The 19583-nt window shown below is 46.8% G+C and overlaps 1 protein-coding gene across 1 annotated transcript in view; it reads left to right on the top strand.

Moving 5' to 3' along the window:
* Window positions 1-10269: 10269 nt before the first annotated feature.
* Window positions 10270-19583, top strand: part of LOC147706718 (solute carrier family 22 member 7-like) — a 272267-nt gene continuing 262953 nt past the window's right edge. Inside the window, exon 1 of the mRNA XM_086925855.1 lies at window positions 10270-10676. Coding sequence (XP_086781981.1) covers window positions 10275-10676 — 402 coding nt within the window. The 5' untranslated portion in view covers window positions 10270-10274. The remainder of the gene's footprint in view (window positions 10677-19583) is intronic.

Raw genomic sequence — 19583 nt, 5'->3', positions numbered from 1 at the left:
GGCCCGAGTCGTGGATCGCATTGTGTGCGTGGGTGAGCAGCCTGAACGTGATCCTCTTGCTGACGGGGAGCCAGTGCAGGTTTCTCTGGTGGGCAGATATGTGGCTGTGGCGAGGGATGTCGAGGATGAGTCATGCGGAGGCGTTCTTTATGTGTTGAAGGCGTTTCTGAAGTTTGGCTGTGGTTCCTGCGTACAGAGCGTTTCCGTAGTCCAGCCGGCTGGTGACGAGGGCCTGGGTGACCGTCTTTCTGGTTTCGGTGGGGATCCACCGGAAGATCTTTCGGAGCATGCCAGGGTGTTGAAACATGAGGACGAGACTGCGTTGACTTGCTTGGTCATCGTGAGGGAGGAGTCCAGGATGAATCCCAGGTTGCGTGCGTGGTCTGTGGGTATCGGTGCGGTGCCCAGCGTCGTGGGCCACCAGGAGTCATCCCAGGTGGATGGGGATTGTCCGAGGATGAGGACTTCTGTCTTGTCCGAGTTGAGCTTCAGACGGCTGAGCTTCATCCATTCTGCGACATCTTTCATTCCGTCCTAGAAGTTGGCTTTGGCGGTGAGGGGGTCTTTGGTGAGGGAGAGTATCAGTTGGGTGTCGTCGGCGTAAGAGATGATGTTGATGTTGTGTTTGCGTGCGATGGTGGCGAGGGGGCTCATGTAGATGTTGAAGAGGGTAGGGCTGAGCGAGGAGCCCTGGGGTATGCCGCAGATGATCTTGGAGGCCTCGGAACGGAAGGGTGGGAGGCAGACTCTCTGGGTTCTGTCGGAGAGGAATGATGTGATCCAGTCTAGGGCCTTTCCTTGCATCCCAGTGTTGTAGAGGCGGGTTAGTAGGGTGCGGTGGCAGACGGTGTCAAAGGCTGCTGAGAGGTCGAGGAGGAGGATGGCGGCTGTCTCTCCGTTGTCCATCAGGGTCCTGATGTCATCGGTGGCTGCGATGAGGGCGGTCTCGGTGCTGTGGTTGGCTCGGAATCCGGACTGAGATGGGTCGAGCGAGTTGTTTTCTTCGAGGAATGCTGTCAGCTGTTTGTTGACGGTCTTCTCGATGACTTTAGCGGGGAATGGGAGGAGAGAGATGGGGCGGAAGTTCTTGAGGTCTTTGGGGTCCGCTGTTTGTTTCTTCAGTAAGGCGTTGATTTCTGCGTGTTTCCAGCTTTCAGGGAATGTGGCTGACGTGAGGGAGTTGTTAATGACGGTGTTGGCTTTGTTGAAGATATAATGAGGGCATGGGTCGGAGGGGGAGCTGGAGTGGATGCTGTTCATGACGGAGGTGGTGTCTTCGGTGCTGATGGGGGTTTATGCGTTGAGGCTGAAGGTGGGGGTCGTTAGTTTGGTGGTTGGGGGTGGGGTCTGGGGTCCAAAGCTGTTGTGTATGTCTGTGATCTTGCGGTGGAAGAATGTGGCGAGGGAGTTGCAGAGGTCTTGTGACGGTGAGATGTCGTTGTTGCTGGCGCTGGGATTGGAGAGCTCTTTGACGATGCTGAAGAGTTCCTTGCTGTTGTGGGCGTTGTTGTCCAGCCGGTCTTTGAATGATGTCCTTTGGGTGGTGCTGATCATCTGGTGGTATTCGCGGGTGGCGCTCTTGAGGGCTGTCATGTTTTGTTGTGTCCGTTTGTGGCGCCAGGCTTTTTCGAGGGTTCTGCACGATTTCTTTGCGATTTCGAGGGCGTCTGTGAACCATGCAGTTTTTTTGTTGCTAGTCTTGCCTGGGGCGGTTTCTTCAGAGGGGCGAGGCCGTCGGCGCAGTTGGTGATCCACTGTGCGAGGTTGTGCGCTGCATCGTTGGTGTCAGGGGTGTCGGCAGGTGGGTTCTGGCTCAGCGATGCGGTCAGTTGGTCTGTGGTGACTTTGCTCCAGCATCTCCGGGAGATCTGTGGTGTCTAGTGGTGGGAGGTGGTCTTTGTGAAGGTGAAGTGAATGCAGCTGTGGTCGGTCCAGTGTAGTCTGGAGGAATGGCTGAAGTGTGGCTCACTGGTGTGGCTCACTGGTTAGAGCAGGCAGACCCTGAAGCAGAGGTCAGACCCGGGACCAGGGTTCAATTCCCGACGCGGCAGGGTGTTGAGCTCAAATGTCCACGGACTCGATAATTCTCGCTTCGGTGCCTGACCTAATCATGGGTTCACACTCTGCAACTCTGGGCATTAAGCTTGCTTAATCTCCACAACGGCCCCCCCCCCCCGCGGCGGGATGCCTGGTTTTCACATTGGGGATGCCCTGTACGGGCTAGCTCACAGGGAAAAACCAGGACGGGTTCCCAAGGCAAGCGCGGAGATACCCCTTCGGGGGTCGATTCTGGCGCTATATAAGAAATATAATAATAATAATAAGGAGACGTGGTTGCTGGCGGAAAAGATGGGGTTGAGTGTGTGGCCGGTGAGGTGGGTGGGCGTGTCCACCAGTTGCTTGAGTCCGAGGCTGGCGAGGTTGTCGAGCAGGGTCGTGGTTTTGCTGTCGTTTGGCTTCGGCGGGGGCCAGGGGTTCTGGCGCTGGGCGCGGTCCAGGCGCAGACAGGCTTGCCTGTGGCGCACCAGCGGCGCGCCCGCTGCGCGAGTCTGCTGCGCAGCCCGCAGTGGCCTCCATTAAGAAGGGGCAAGGGAGGGAGGAGCAGGTGGGAGGGGGAGCGGGTGTCCAATCAGGCGTGGGGGCGGGGCCGCAGGGGAGGCAGTGGCGGGAGCGGGAGGTGGGAGAAAAAACGGCGGGAAAGTAGAGGCAGCAAGGGGGCAGCAAGGGTGGTGCTGACGCGGTGGGGGAGTGACCTGGCCTGTGACCTGGCCCGGATATTGTTCCTCTGTAAATAGTTCCATTATTGCTGCTGTAAACCTAAGGAAAAACTATGCGTCTTAATTATAAAATTGTGGTGTTTTAATATGCTGTATTTTTAGGCTTTTTTGTGTTATACATTTTTTATTTTATACTGTTGATGTTTCTTATCCTTGGTATGACTGTGAATATTGTATTTATTACTGTGCTTTTTTGCCATGATGAGAATGAGAACAATAAGAGTGGTCAGCATTAGCTGGTGATATTTCTGGCAGAAAGAGAGCTCGATGTTTCTTGACACCTACAGTTTGCAGCCAAGTAGTTATCCATACACCAATACCATATGCAGATTTTTTAAAAGAAACAAGTCCAGTAGAATAACATTTCAGGAAACTCAGATTCAAGACCTTGTAGGGCAGTTTTTTTTAAAAATTTCATGTGCATCATAGATGTAGAAAGGTAGGTTTTAAATATATTTTAAAAATGCATTAAAAAACATTGAAGTGAAAATTATGATCTTGTAAAAGAGTTTGAAAAGTGTCAGCTGTGCAGACTGAAGAAGGGTGATTTAAATTGCAACAGAATATTCCAAATTTGTATTTTGTTTTATCACAATTTCTATTTGATGCCTTTGTAAAGCATATTTTATGCACGTTCAGTGCCACAATGTTATTTTAGACATGCTGCCTGTACAAAGAGCATTTATGCATCTGAGGAGTTAAACAAAAGTAGTTTGACGCAAATAGAATGTATTCACGACTTCCCATTAAAATAAATGTTCAATGTCTAACATGTTGATTCAAAAGCAATTCTACACGGGTGATAAAAAGTACTATTATACTATTAATATAAACGATTCTTTCTTTGTTTTACAATTATTTTGTTTGGTAGTCAGCTGCAGTCACATGCAATTGTGGGCACTACCAGCGAATTAACATTTTTTTTAAATGATATATTTACTGTTTTTGAGAGTGCATTCTAGAATTCAAACTGTTTATTGGATACTTTCAGGGAGGGTGTGGTGGGAGTACGAGACACAGACACCCCACCCCTACAACCACCACACTTGAGCAGCATTCTGGAATTGGCAGGGAACTAATTAAGAGCGGTAAGACATGATTTTAAACTATTTTTATAGAGTTTTGCTGCTTTTTCTTTTGCCACGAAGGGCCTGATTCACAAAGGTAAACTTACACTTTTGTGTGAGTTTACTATTTATTTTGCTAGTTCCAATCTCGGATTTAATAGTAAGTTTACAACTGCGAGTACCAGGGGTGGAGAACGTAGGGGCATATTATCAAGAAACAGCGTTAACATTATCACCGCTTGAGAATTGTGAACCTGGGCTTCTATGAGAATTCTCTACGGCGAATTATCAAGCCCATTATCGCCGCTTTAGCGGCAGTTTCCTGCCGATAAAAGCGGCGATAATGTATCGCCCTTTCTTGATAATATAGCCCTATGTCTATAAAAAGGTAGGCCTGCCCTATCTTTTTATGTGCGGAGTCAGGGCCGGCTTTAGGGCAGAGCGACTGGTGCGGCCGCACTGGGCGCTGACCTGTGGAGGGTGCACTTACCTCAGGGGGGCGCTGTGTTGAGCAGTAACTTATAATTGGAGAGACGAGGGGCACTTTCGCCTGGTGGTAGTCAGAGAATTAGAGGAGGCGGTCATAGGGTGTGGGGGTGCCAAAAAGGATTGTCGCACCGGGTGTCATCAGTGCTAAAGCCGGCCCTGTGTGGAGCTCTCGCCCCGACTGTGGAATCTCTGCAGTCGTAAACGTACTATTAACTTGGAGGTTTTTTTTATTTTATATTTTTGTAAACTGAATGCAACCGATGCTTTAAAGGGGCTTGTGGTTTACTTTGCTATTTTTATTTTCAAAATATAACATTTTTATCAGAATTAAATGTTTGTTTAGGGCAAACAAAGGAGCATTTGTGTGTAGGAGAGCTCTCATAAGAACATTTAATTGTGCCGTTTTGGTTACTAACAACAGTGGGGCTGGAGTCTTAAATGAGGCTTTGTATAAGAGTGAGTGGCAGCCTTGGGTGTGTGATGAATATGGGCTATTTTAATATTCTGTTTTCATAACGCCTCGCTACTGGAGCAAAATGCTTTTTTCAGATGTATTTTTGTGTCTGAAGAGAATTTATGTTAATTTACAGAAATGTCTAACCTGAGATGTTCTGATCTGTGAGCACTGAATATGTTCAAAGCTTACAGGTAAAAATATTTGTGAGTCTGTCTGTCTCAGCGGATGTTGTGACAGCACTCATCTGTGCCCAGTCTGCTCTGCCTCCGGGTACGATTCACAGAACTAAATTAAGACAAAATCCTAAACTTACTACTTTTGGTATTCACAGAAGGCATTTAGTAGTAGTAAAGTTAGGATTCTGTCTTAAGTCTGTCTTAAGTCTGTCCTAAATTTGTATTAAGTCTGTCTTCAGTCAAACTTAAGACAAAATCCTAACTTTACAACTACTAAATGCCTTCTGTGAATACCAAAAGTAGTAAGTTTTGGATTTTGTCTTAAGTTAGTTCTGTGATTTGGGCCCTCCGTCTCTATATCTGTCTCAGAGTGTCTCGTACTGCCTCCTCGCGGATGCTTCAGTGACTGCATCTGTGTTTGCATCTGGTCTCGTGTGTCGCTGTCTCCCTGTCCTGCTCAGCATGTCTCACGCCGCTCCGTCGCGGATATTGCCACAGCTCTGTCTGACTTTCTGTCTGGCCTCGTCTGTCTGTCTCAGCCTCAGCGGGGTAGGAAGGGGGGTGCGGTGGGTGTGGGCCACCCTGGGTGTCATCACTGAGGGGGGGGTGGCAAAATGGCAAAAATATGTGTTTTTAAAATTAAAGAAATTACACTTGCAACTATAAGTATCTTATTTTTCCTACTTTCTTTAAAAATGTCAAAGTGGGGGGTGACAAGAAATTTTCAGCACGGGGGTGACAAGACATTTTCCACACCGGGTACCATCTGATCTTACTACGCCACTGCCCAGCCTGCCTCAGGCCACTCCACCTTGCAGATGTCACGCTGGCTTGCTTTCTGTGTCTGGCCTCATATGTCTGTCTCAGCTCTTCATAAATGGGGGCCAGAGGCCGTCAAGAAGTGAGGCTTCAAAGGTCATTGGTGCAGACACCGCAGCATGTTAAGTTCAGAGGTGTTGTTGGAGGGAGGCCTGTACTTCGTACTAGCTCAAGTCATAATCAGAAACCACCACTTTGAAGCTAATGGTTCCAAAAAGAGAGGCCGTGCTTCCAAGGCCTGGGGGGCTTCTGAGCGAACTCACACTTAGAACCAAAGCTGACATGAAAAAAGCAATGAGTCCTAACCTTCCTAGAAGATATCTCTTGTTACTTCCATTCACATAGTTATCCATTCATCCTTTCACCCTTCCATCCACCTGCTGATATCAACTATTTCACCCTCACATTCTGTCATCCATTCATTTTTTCATCCAGCCATTCACAATTCTATCCATCCATTGGCTTTTCCATCTATCTATAAATTAACCCAATCCCATCCACCCACCCACTCACCCATCCATCTGTTCACACATCCATCCTCTATGCATGTATCCACCTACACATTTATCATTTTACTTACATATCCTCAATGAAGCCTTTCATCCATAATTGATCCTTTTGTCCACCCATTTATCTATGCATCATCCATCCATCCTCTTAGATTTGCATTTACTCTGCCATCCTTTCACCATCACACCCATTCATAATCTCAGATTGTCATTTACTCATCCATCCATCCATCCATCCACCCACCCATTCATTCATTCATACATACATGCATACATCCTTCCATTTTCTCTTCCATCCTTTCACCCACACATCCATCCTGAGATTTTTATTTACGCTGCCATTGTTCCTTCTATCCATCTATCCATCCATCCGTCATTCAACCTCTCAGTTTTACACCCATCCGTCCATTCATGCTCTGAGATTTCCAGGTACTTTGCTATCCTTTTATCCACTCATGTACTCACCCTTTCACCCACTTATCCATCCAACCAACCATCCATCCGTTCATCCATCCATCCATCCATCCATCTGTCTGTCCATTCATCCATCCATAAATCGACCATCCATTTGTCCGTCTATCCATCCATCCATCCATCCATCCATCCATCCATCCATCCATCCATCCATCCATCCATCCAATCCTCCATCTGTTCATCCATCCATCCAACCCTACATCTGTTCATCCATCCATCCAACCTTCCATCTGTTCATCCATCCATCCAACCCTCCATCTGTTCATCCATCCATCCAACTCTCCATCTGTTCATCCATCCATCCTTTTACCCACCTATTTTTTGAACCGTCCATCCTTTCACCCACTCATCCATCCTTTGGCATCTGCATCTTGTCATCCACTCACCCTTCATCCTTTTATGCACCCATCCTTTCAGCAGCTCATTCATCATCCTTTCACCAACTCATCCACTCATCCATCCTTCTCTTCCTTTTCCAGTGCCATTAGTGAGCCTTGCTGACTCTTACCTGCCTGCTAAGGGCTGCTTGACTTGGTGTCAGACCTCTCTCCCCTTTTCCGGACCCGCTGCTCCTGCTCGCCCCCCTCCGCCGCCGCAACCTTGCAACATCCTTGTGCGGCTGCCGAGTGGGGGGTTCTTGCGTGCGTGGACTACTGGCCCCAGCCTGCAACGCAGCCGGAAGCTGCCACCCGGTATTTCGCTCCAGGAGGCGCTTAAGAAACGGCGTCATCATCCGCGTCGCGGGAGCGTCCCGGGAGAAGCCTGGGACAAGGGCGGGCAGTCTGTGGCCATCCGGGGTTGGGTTGGGCCACACCCCTAACTTGTATGGTTCTATATTTTTATAAAATGGCCCTTACCAATCATAGGGTGTCCAGATTCCAACTGCCAAGTTCTAAATTCGACCAAACGCCACTGCACAGTAAATCGACAGAAGAGATCTCAGTCAAAGAAGGGAAAAACGCCTGGGTTTGTCAAGACTTGGCTCTCCTCGTGCAATGATCATCCGCGGCGAGATCCCAATCCTTCGTCGCGACCACTCCTTTGGGCATCCGAGTCACCAATGAGCCCCACGTGTCGGGCGCCAATTTGTGGTAGCAGGCCTCAGCCAGACCCGCTAGTGCAAGGGGTTCGCCCTTCTCTGCACAAAGTACTCAGACCAATAGGAAGAAGTTGGCACAGAAACTGGAATAGAAAAAGTAACATTTATTACACCTCATGAGGCGGTGCTACTGTTCAAACAGTACCCTTCGGTATGGCAAGAAGTAGCAGCACGAGCCAAGAAAGCATGGTTTATTTATACCCGCACAGATGCTCAAAAGAAGGTGGTACAAACACATGAGCACAGTTTATGTACATATAAGGCAATATCGAGAGGCACAATCGATCAGTGGGAGGAGCTAACAGTTTTGGGGGTCGACAAGCACATTCCTATCTGGATCTAATCAGTAACAGATGTGGACCCTACTTGACATGCGGGAAAGTGAGGGATGCTAAATATAACTTGCTGCCGGGCAGATTTCAAGTGCCGTGAACAGGAAGATAGGACAAACCACATGGTCGGCACGAGGCAGCATGTAGCAGACAAGATGGCTACCGTAAATTTAAAATGGAGTCCGCTAAATGTCAAGTTAACGGCCAGAACTAAGATGTCATCTGCTAATGCTTAATCTAATCGCTGTCAAATTACTACACATTAGTGTGCTAATATGACACAAAATAAATGTGACCACACTTCTATCTAACAACAACACCAAACATGTTGTTCTAGCAAAGCCCCCTGATTTTATGTTCCTGTATGAGCAGATGAACCCTGCTTGCAACTGGTGTTGCACAAGGCATGCCTGATAAACTCCCCACATTGCAAATGTCTGTTCCTATCATTTTGTATGTTTTTCATTCAGTGATCATGCACTCGTATCCTTCTGATCATTTTACGCTCCTTAATTTAATTAAAATATAGCAAATACAATTCTCCTTTATAATCCCATCACTCTGTCTCCTACATCTTTTTCTCTCCCTGACATCCCTTCTCTCCTATGAACTCTCTTCCTTAGTTCTATAGCTACAGTGACCTTTTTAGTTATCAGACATTCCTCGTATCCTACAGTCATCTTTCTCCTACTGTCTTCCTCTCATCCCGGCAGTCTACGCCTCCTCTTGAAAGGGTCTTCAGTCTGCACATTGTCTTGATCTGAACTGTATTTCCTGATGTTAAAAAAAGCAAAGGAGGGGCAGGAGAGAAGGGGAAGTATGTTTCAGTATTCACTGCAATCTGTCTGCAACACAGGGTGTGTTTAGCTTGCTTTTTTCCCAGCCCTGTGTCTGTGCCTCTTGAGTAGCATAAATGTCCCACACCCACTCTGCAGTCTCTGTGCTCTCCCTGTGACCTTTCTGCCTTAGTTTCCTTACCTGCCTTGCTCTATTCATGCCTTGCACATGTCTCATTCCCAAGCATTCTGTGACTCTCCTGCACTCTGCATGCCATCAACAGTGTCTGCCTCTGCCATAATACCTGTCTTCCTTAGTATATTTCTCCTTTGCAGAGCATGTCTGCTGTCTGCCACACCACTGTTTTTCTACCCTACTGTGTCCCATCTGGGCAGTATAAATCTAGGCCTAAACTGTAACCATGTGAAGACCTCATTGACACTATATTGGCTTCACACGGTCCAAGTTTTGATTAGTTCCTTGGGTAAAGACCCATCCACACAATGGATCACTTTTTATTGAGAACGGTTTAGCAATGCTGGGTGGTAGAAATTTTGTGGGTCCACGCAAAGCCAGGAACGCTCCCCTACAGAAATGTGAGGAAAAAGTCCGATTCTTTCTAAAGTTTCATGTTTGAAGTTACACCACCTAGATTCTCCTGGCTATCTAGTTGTCAGAAATATCTCGGATTGGTAGGTTTCACTCAGCACTTCCCAAGCTCAGAGTAAAAATACCACAAGTACGCCCTACCCACATTGTCAGAAGGAGTGAAAACGAAAGGAAAAATATTGATGTTTCTTTGTTGTGTTCTAGGGGCTTTCCTGTTGCAGGTGGTTGGCCCACCCACATAATTGGTCACAGTTATATTCGGAAAAGTATGGGAATGATGGTTGGTAAGAATTCTGGGGATCCCTTTCGAGCAGCTGATCTAATGCCACACCTACTACTGGACACCCCCTCAACCACACACAGCCTCCATCTATGGGCAGCTCTATCTTTCTGGTCTTCCCTCATGCTTCTTATGTGGCACTTTCCCGCTTGTGACCTCTTACCCCTCCATCCGTCAAACACTGTTTTCTCTGTGTACTTGTGATGAATGACTTTCACATTTTGATATTTAAGGGGTGGTCTTACATAATTTCAGCACCAGTCAAATTCGTCTGGTGACAGTGTGCTTTAAAAATGCAAATAACATAACATTTGTCATCCTCTGCTTACAGTGGATTGCTGGTGGAGATAAAGTTCCCTTAACATTCACCACTCTCTTTCTCTGCCAAACAGTGAGTGTCCAGTTCAGGATGAGGCTTGAGGAACTCCTACTAGAAGCTGGAGGCTTTGGAAGGTTCCAGATTTTTATTTTGGTCCTCTTATTCATTCACCGGGCCACTCTGTCTGCACACTTCCTGCTGACCAACTTTCTGGCGGTGGTGCCTCCCCATCGGTGTGCCCTCCAAAACAAGGATGTGTTAGGGAACCTCACAGAGGAGGAGCTGCTCCTCATCAGCATCCCCAGGGAGCCTGATGGGACCTTCAGCTCCTGCAAGATGTACCGAGAGCCCCAGTGGGACCTGCTGGAGAACTACACCTGGGGACAACCCACCAACTTTACCTGGGGACCACCCAACACCTCTTTGGTTCAGATTTGCCAACATGGCTGGGAATATGACCACTCTCAGTTCATCAGTACAATAGCCACCCAGGTAAGAGCTCATTAAAATCTTACTGTTTGTATATAACTGGCCATAATGCATACTATGTCAATGCGCTATTGTATAGTACTAGAAACAATGGAATAACAACTGAAAAATTAAATGAATACAGAGACCTCAGTGGCTAAGATTCTGTGCTCCAAGGAGTGAAAGACACAGCTAATGAGCAAGACTATACTCCAATTAGTGGGAATAATGGCCAGTGAGAGAGAGTATGCTCCAATTGTAGTGTAGGTCTTATATCCCTGATAGGCTCTGCGCATTGGAATAATATACACAGAATGCGAAGTATAATACGTACAGCGTTAGCAGTAAGATAAAATAATACTGCAATAGCATGGTTTGTAGCTATGAGATATATTCATAAAAATACATAAATAACACAGGCCTAAAATGTGGATACTCATCTGATGTTTATAGCTAGTTCTACCCCAGTGTACCTAACCTAAGTGTAGTATGAGGTAAGAAGAAGGTGCTGTTTGTCTATAGTCTAGTTGGGCTATAGTTTAGATTGGTGTTGCCAAGATTTGCCAAACGTCCCTCTAGGTTCTAGTCCGCTCCATACCTTAGAATGAGTGAGGTTTGAATCTCTTTCCTGGTCTCGATCTCTAACACCCCGCAATGGGAATCAGAAATACTGGAGCTGGATTCTCTGTGAGGAGGATGACAGCGTCTGGTCAGTGCATCAGGCGGGGACTTGACTTCCTTCTGAACTTGCCGTGGCGAGCCGCGTCATGCAAGTAGGCAGCTGAACCGTGGTTTGCCATGGTAAGCAAAGGTATATTTATACCTTGAAGGTTTTTGGGAATACCAGTATTGATGTAAAAGTCGGGCAGAAGAACATCATGAATGAACCCACAAGGAATAGATGTTCATGCATAATAAATGAGCTCTTGGAGAAATTAATAGTCCAAGCAAGGGGAAGTCATAAAGGCTTAAAAGTCTGGTTTTCCAAGAACTCGTTGTGACGTAGATGGATGGATAAAGGTGGCCATGCCTGTATTTGGTTAGCATGGATAATGCCTAAATGAGGGTAGGATTTCTATGCCTAAATATGGGCAATGCGAATTGTGCCTATATAAGGTCATAAATCGGGAATCCTACATACGGTATCTAAATCGACACACAACACATGGAATAAAAGTCATGCCAATGAGTGAGACAGTGGCCCTTTGGCAGGGATTTACAATCAAAGCATCATTTTCTGCTGCAAGGAATGAAAGGCGAAGCTGAAATTCAGACAGTGAGACTCTAGTGCAAGTGAGTGAGACTGTGGTGCATTGAGTAAAAGTCCCAATCAATGAGACTATGCTGCATGGAGCGAGCCTCACGGCCAGTGGCTGAGACTTTGAATCAAAGAGTGACTCTTACATCCAATGATTGGGAGAGCACTTCTTGGACAGGGGCTCACAACGAAAGCATGAGACAGTGTTCCAAGCAATGAGCTCACATTAAAAGAGTACGACGGAGTTCCAATGAGGGAAACTGACACCTGATGAGCTACTCTGTGATGCAATAAGTCAGTTCTAATTCTCCAAAGAATAAGTTCAAAGCTAAAGACTGAGACAGTGCGATAAGTTTTGAGAGTCACACACCACAATTGAGTTGTGAAATTACAGAGATTAAGAAGTGTATAAGGGGGTAACTTGCATAGAGTCAACTCATCATTAATGCCCAAGCCAATGCCATATACACCTCTTACTTCCACATCCTGAAGATGCTGAAAAAGTTGTTCAAATGGCTTCCCACCAGCACTGCAGAACCATCACCCAGGAACTCATCAAAAGTAAATTGGGCTAGGGGAAAACTGTATACACCGAAATCAGCACACAACTGGCTAAGAGACGCGAACTATACAAAAATCAGCAGCTAGAATCGCACTTGACCTATCACATTTATGCATATTCCTCCTTATGTCAGAGAGCTCCACTAGTTTCCTATAGCCCTACACTACCAAGACCTGGCCTACCTCAACAACAGTATCAGACTCCACATAACCTCCTGACACCTCCCATCAGCAGAACTCCTACTTGCATACATCCTATGAATGCACAAAATCAGAACCAACATTCAGTTCTTCGCTTTCATTACTCCTAAAGCTTCTAATGACCTTCCGCAGGCCATCAGAGTATCCTCTTCAATTCTTGAATTCTGCAAGAAATTGAAGATGTGGCTCTTCAACTAGTTCTACTAGGCTAGTCCTATGCTAGGCCATTATTGCTCCAAGATAGGCTGCCAGGTGAAAGAGTGTACAAATACACATAACATAAATAAACATAACAAAACATAGCATAACATAACAACATAAAATAGCATAACACAACACAACATAACATAACAACAACTCTAGCTTTTTGCTGACACTCAGTTTGACAAACATGATCTTATCCTGTGACTCCCCAAGCCCTGTTTTGATAATATTCCAAACCCTATTGAATTAATTATATGAACTGGTTGCCCGGCCCTGCTCAGCTGCACTCCCCCTACTGTCCACACATTGTAATGACATACAAAATGTGCTAATAATGACAGGGTGAGCTAACAAGACACCTTCTTATAAACTACAACCGAGGATTGTTATCAATTTGTTTTCTTCAAATATCTAGTGACCCTGAGCAACAAAAAATTCCTCAGCACAAGGCCTTAGGTGGCAAACAGGCCTAAGAGCCTACTGAAGGTGGAGCCCCATGTTGTCTGGGCCAGGCCCCTACTATGGTGCTCCTGTGCCTTATGTTAAATCCTGATGTTAATTTTTGCTACAGGAATGTGTCAACACAAATTGTGTTTATTTTCACTGAACACAAGTTTTATCAGGAGTTGCTTAACATGGGCAGGTTGAGGTCATTTTGCTTGAGAGCACATTTCAGCATAATCTGTCTGTGTGTGGGCATTGCCCATTCCTATGCCTTCTCCTTCCAACCACTCACCAGTAACTTAAACTTGGAAGTCAAACTATCTACCTACAGTGTCCTTATTAGTGTCTGGCTTCTGTACTCCAGCCTTATATACACATAATCTAATATTTCAGGTACTTAAAATGAAAGCATTGTGTCTGCACACTGTTCTACTTTGTCCAAATTGGGGTTCTGAGAGAAAGCATCCCTACGCTCCCACCAGTTTAGGGATGCTATGGTGCATACAGTATAATATCTCCCCACAATAAATGAGAAGGGAGAGAGATGTTTGGAGACAAACACAAGAAGGGACATTATTTTGAAGGACGGTATTAATTATCCAGAATTACAATAGGCTAACAATATAACACCAAGGTCAACCAGGGAGAAATAGAGCGATATATTATGGATATGTGGTATAAACTCTTTGGTCTATATGCTTTGTTCACTGTAATAATATTCCTTGTTGATAATTTATCTGTGATTATGGAGATCATTTTAATACATATGAGTTTCATTTGTTTAGCACTTAATAATACTTAGGGGCTAATTTAGGGGCCGATTCACAGAATTAACTTAAGATAAAATCCTAAACTTACTACTTTTGGTATTCACAGAAGTTAGGATTTTGTCTTAACACCTTGGCTGCTTGAGTTGATCTTCGGCTGTGCTGAAGGTCAATAGAAACAGGTGTGGTCATGACGAGCTGTCATGAATTCTCCCTCCTCACCTCTGCCGCTCGCTCTGTGTTTCCTGCGATTCCGCACAAGAAACAATCAGCATTGCCGCAGGGCAGATACTACAATGACCAGCATGCCTAGTGAGGCCGGAGCACTGACCGGAAACGCCTTCAAATAGCGTACCTCGGCGAAGACACGGCGTCGGATATTGCGATCCTTGCCGACGTTGAGAGCAGCCTTGGAATTTAGTACCAAGGCGTTCTTCTTCCACAGCGGACCTGAGTGCGAGAGTGAGAGGAGAGGCCAAGGGGCTGTTCTCTGCATCTCGCTCCCCGGACATAGCGAGTTCGAGTGTCAGTCCGACACTAGTAGAGAGACTTCGGGAAGACGCACGCCACGGAGGTGGTTGCAGCATCTCAGCTGAACCCGCTAAGAACTATAGCAGACGGGAACAAAGGATTATGGAGGTAGGATTGAGCGGCTGTTCTCTGCCCCCGTCCTCAGAACCCGTTAGTTTGCTCCTTTACAAGATATAAGCATAGACGCACACCATGGAGGTGTTTGCCGCGTCTCTGCTGTGAAGTGTGAGAAACACCACAGAGGCCGTTTACTGTACACCGGTGCAGTGCTCTTAAGGTTGAGAAGGTTGAGCGGCTGCTCCCTTCAGCTCTGTTGCAAACTGCATGGTAGAGTGCCCGGCTGGGCCTCCCAAGTTCGTTGCTTCCCTGCTAAGAGCATCAACACTCGAGTGGAAGCGACCTCCTTGATATACTAAGCCATTAGCAGCACTCGAACGGCATTTTCGGCCGTTTCTTAGCAGAGTGCCCTCTGTTGGCGAATACCGGGACCTGTATTCATGCAGAGGACGGTGGGAGCCTCTGAAAGGCAAAAGAACCGGTGCTGCTAATGGGTATCGTTGACCTTACATTCTGCTTAATTCTTTATTATTCATTCTGACTTCCTGTTCCGTATGATTTATTTTATTGGTTTGCTTCATTCATCCTTTCCTCTGATAGCGTTTATCCAATAAATAAAAATTGGACAGTGTAGGACTTGGCCCTTTTCCCAGAAATTTTTCGCTTTTTATTCCTAATTTAGGATGTCCCCCATTGTAATAAAAGGGTATAGGCCTTGTGCAGTGGAGGAAGGCCTGTGTAATGTCAAACTAATGTTAAGGTGCAGATGCTTTCTTCCCCTAACATGGCTGCCACTGACCCCTGCTACTGCAGCGCGGTCTTTGTGGGCGCATTCTAGTAACCAGGAGCTGGCTGGAACCCTTCAAACAATGTATCAATACTAGCCTGCCAGCCTGCCCAAAGCCAGAATGGTGGAACCTCCTAGAACCTTCTGGAACCTTCTGGAACAGGTGAGGTGACACCAACTGCCACTACCAACTGTCAACTGGCACTATATAAGGAAAGGGAGGGAACATTTCCTGTCAGATTGAGGGAACACAGACCTGGGAGAGAACCTACGCAGGAGTTCTAGGCAGTGGGGCCTAGACAGGGACCTATGTGACACTGGGAGTGGCAGGGCCTAGGTGCTGCCTTCCAAGTGTTGAGGGATCCTTAACTTGCCCCCTGATCTGGCCCGGCGGGAGTGGAACCCAGGGGCCACTTGAGGCGACCCGCTGAGGAGATTGGATACAGCCATCAACTCAACCCCCTCCCCCTTTTAAGGAATCAAGAGACTGGTATTTAGAAGGGCGCAAGAAACATAATGTGCAGAGAAGAAACCAAACCACCACAGGACTATTGAGTTATCAACCAGGTATTGGTGCTGTGTCGCTCCCTGCGCTCCCTGATGCCACCTGGACCCCCTTTTGCTGGTTGCCACTGTCGTGTGGCCTGTCCTGTTGGTTCTGTTGATCGGCCTCCAACTTAAATAAACTGTCTGCTGGCTAAGCGCTCTTATTCCCTAGCGCTAGCCCCCTGAACTGCATAATTTATCACAGCTTACTGATTTGCCCAGCACTGTCGACCCCAGAACTGCGGTGCCAGAAGAGCGCTGGGTTTTCCCCTCAAGCGCTGGACTGTCAGGGGTGCTGTGGCCTTTCTAGCGCTGTAATTACCAAGCGCCGAAGCCTTTGCGCTCTGTGCCCCCGAGTGCTTTACTTGCCCCCAAAGTGTTGTCCTCTGTGAAGCGCTACCTGTGAGGAGTGCTGTGATCCTTCGACCTACTGGGGCTCTGGAGACTGTTGTACCTGTGAGATGCGCTGACAGCGGTATCCCTGAAGTGCTATACCACTCCTCAGCGCTGGGCCTGGAAGTGCTGGGCTCCTCAGAGCTGCTGATGCCCCCGAGGCACTATAAGTGCCAAGCGCCGTCCTGCTTATCTAACGGGCCCCTCAAGCGCTCACCTGCTGTGCCTTAGAGGCGCTGAAGTTACCAAGCGCTGCTCCGCTCTGCGCCTTCTTCTGCCCCCATCGGCGGCCCTTGGTGCCAGGAGAGGGCCGCCGCTACAATTCTCAGGGCCGCGCGAGGCCTGAAGCCTTCATCACCCCTGTCACGTGGCGGGGGAAGCCTGCCGCATCATCGGACGCGCCCCCCGTCATTGCTGCCTGTCTGTCGGCTGAGAGAGAGGCCTACACACCCCCGCAGGCTGCGCTGCTGCGGACGCGCCTCCCCTCTGCCACCCGCGAACGGTCCTGGGCCCGTGAGTTTCGGGAGGCCCAGGAACCAGAAGACACACTGCCGGAGGGCTCCGTGGAGATTTGGAGCCCTCCCCCCACACTGTAATCCTCCGCAAGGGCTCTCTGAGGATCCGAAGAAGAAGGTAATCCCCGGGGAGGTGGGCGGAAGGCCGGAGAAGGCCCCAAGTTCGCCCCTCCTCGGGAAAAATTGTTGCTGGGCCCCGTTGGCCCTAATTAGCCATCAAGGACCCTGAACTGGGCATCAGCCCTGAGGATTGACTGGTGAGCCCTTAAAGTTAACTCCTGACTAGGGGAATGTGTCTCTTAGTTGCCTTAGGCCGGCCGAGAGGGTTAGGTGCTAACTTGCCTGACAACAGGGGTCCTCCGGCCTGATGAGTGGGTCAGTATGGTTAAAGGAAAGGGTTACTCTTGATTAATAAAATGCCCATTCAGTCTGGCCTAATGAGGTGTTGCTGGATCGTTAATGAAATGGTTATCCCAGCCCCTTAAGGATAAGGAAATGTACTAATGAAATGTTTTAAAGAGATAGTGATACCTGGATTATCAACATTATCAACATTATCTTGAATGATTTGCCAAATCTGAATTCTTGCTTTAGGAAAGGCTCATTTGGCTTGGATGCATCAGGGAATATCTAGGGTAAGGAAATAAATATGTATTCCTACTAAAATGTTTATGCCTGCTTAGTGTCGGTCCTGGAATGTTGATTCTGACCTACTGACCTGGGGATTGAAATGCCTACAGTTCTATAATGAAATGTTATGTTACCTCCCTAATGAGACAGGCCAGGAACCTGTAAGCAATTTGAGGCCTGAATTCTTCTGAAGTTAACCCCACGTTGGGGGACGATTTGTGCTAATCTACCCCTAGGCAGGTCCTTGGAAAATACCGCTGTGGTGCTGGATTAACGGTCCCCTGGCCCAAAGTGCTAAATGCTTAATGTGGCTAATGGAGGGTCTACCTCTACTGAGTGAGTCTGATTAATGCCCCGTTGACTCCTGAGTAAGGGAATGTTATTATCCCTGCCTGATCCCCAGTGGAATGTTTAATTCTGGCCTAATGAAATGTTTTACGTTGGCTTCATAGGAAATTCGACATCTGCTTAAGGAACATGTTCTTTCTGGCCTACAGAAATGTATTATAACTAATGAAATGTGTAGCCCTAATCTAGGAAATGCTTATTTCTACTGGGAGTGATTCCTAAAATGGTTATTACTAATTAAGGAGAGGGTTATACCTGCACAAGGGGATGTTTATTCTTAATGAAATGTTTTCTCCCACTTAGTGCTGCATTTACTGGAAGCCTAGAGTTATTTATTTACATGTTTACTGCTGTAAAACGCTCACCCTTGCTTGGTGAGAAGTGGGTAAAATGCCTGCAGAACCAATGAGATGCAATGTCATTTGGTTGTCTCCTTAATGTATTTCTTACAGGTGCTGACAAGAAGCAAGGCTAAGGTCAGGCCTGGGGTTATCTATACCTAATATTATCTAATATTCAATATTTATCTGATATTTAATATTTATTCCTCTGAGTATTTAATACAAAGTGTTGAAACATATGTATTCTGAAGGAAAACTAAAAAGTAATTGATACTGTAATTTTTCATTACCCTGACTCTGCTCTATATAAAAGTTATATAATTTTTAGACAAACTAACTGGAGTGGTGTCACTCATTGCGTGCCCATTTAACTGTCTCAGTGGATGCGTGTGCTGTATGGTCGCTTTACACATAAGCTTTCGGATGCCTGCCCGCTCATGCCATGCTACCCTTGGACAGCTACAGCTGTTTGGAGTCTGATTCTCTGGTTCTTTATTGGCCTTCCCCGATCCCGGGTAATCCAGAGGTTACACGAGCTCAGCTCGTCATGAGCACTCGAGTACTGTGCTGCATGACGAGCTGAGCTCGTCATGAGCATGGAAGGGGTTAAGTTTGTCTTAAGACAGACTTAAGACAGACTTAAGATTTTGTCTTAAGTCTGTCTTAAGACAAACTTAAGATAAAATCCTAACTTCTGTGAATACCAAAAGTAGTAAGTTTAGGATTTTGTCTTCAGTTAGTTCTGTGAATCGGGCCCACAGAGTTTTGCTGGCATGGTGCTCCATTGCAAATGTGATGAGGTACCCCGTCTGCCAAACCCTTGATACGTCTGTGCTACTGAGAGCTGGGTGGACCTTCAACTTTCCGTTTGGTGGAGCCCCCATTGGGTGCATAAATGGAAAGTTTAGACCAACAGCCTGCCAGAGTCCTGGCTGTCAGAGTTAAGGCATCACACTGGCCACTCTACTTAAGGTGGACTGTCTCATGTCCTTTTTCATGTCTCCCACCAAAAGGGATAATGTGTGCTCATGGGCAAACAATTAAACTAATGACCTCGACACACAGGGAAAAACTCTATGGGTGTGGAGGTTATTAGCTATTTGTTTTTAAAAAACAAACTCTCACTTTAGGAGATAGTTTTTGAAAAACAAAAAGGTTAGTAGACATGCGGCAAAACCTGAATGAATGAATATTGGTCTTATAAAGCACAAACATTGCCCAAACGCATCAAGGAGCTGAGGATAGAGCCAGAGGTCGGAGGAGGCCCGGAAGGGAACCTAACAATTAAGTGGTGAAGAGCCAAGTCTTTCGGGCCTTACGGAAAAGAGAATGAGACTCTTGTCCAGAT

The sequence above is a fragment of the Lissotriton vulgaris genome, chromosome 6 (assembly GCF_964263255.1).
Source record: "Lissotriton vulgaris chromosome 6, aLisVul1.2, whole genome shotgun sequence".
Classification (NCBI taxonomy): domain Eukaryota; kingdom Metazoa; phylum Chordata; class Amphibia; order Caudata; family Salamandridae; genus Lissotriton; species Lissotriton vulgaris.
Note: the sequence above shows the minus strand (reverse complement) of the source record. Positions and strands in the feature narration are given on the sequence as shown.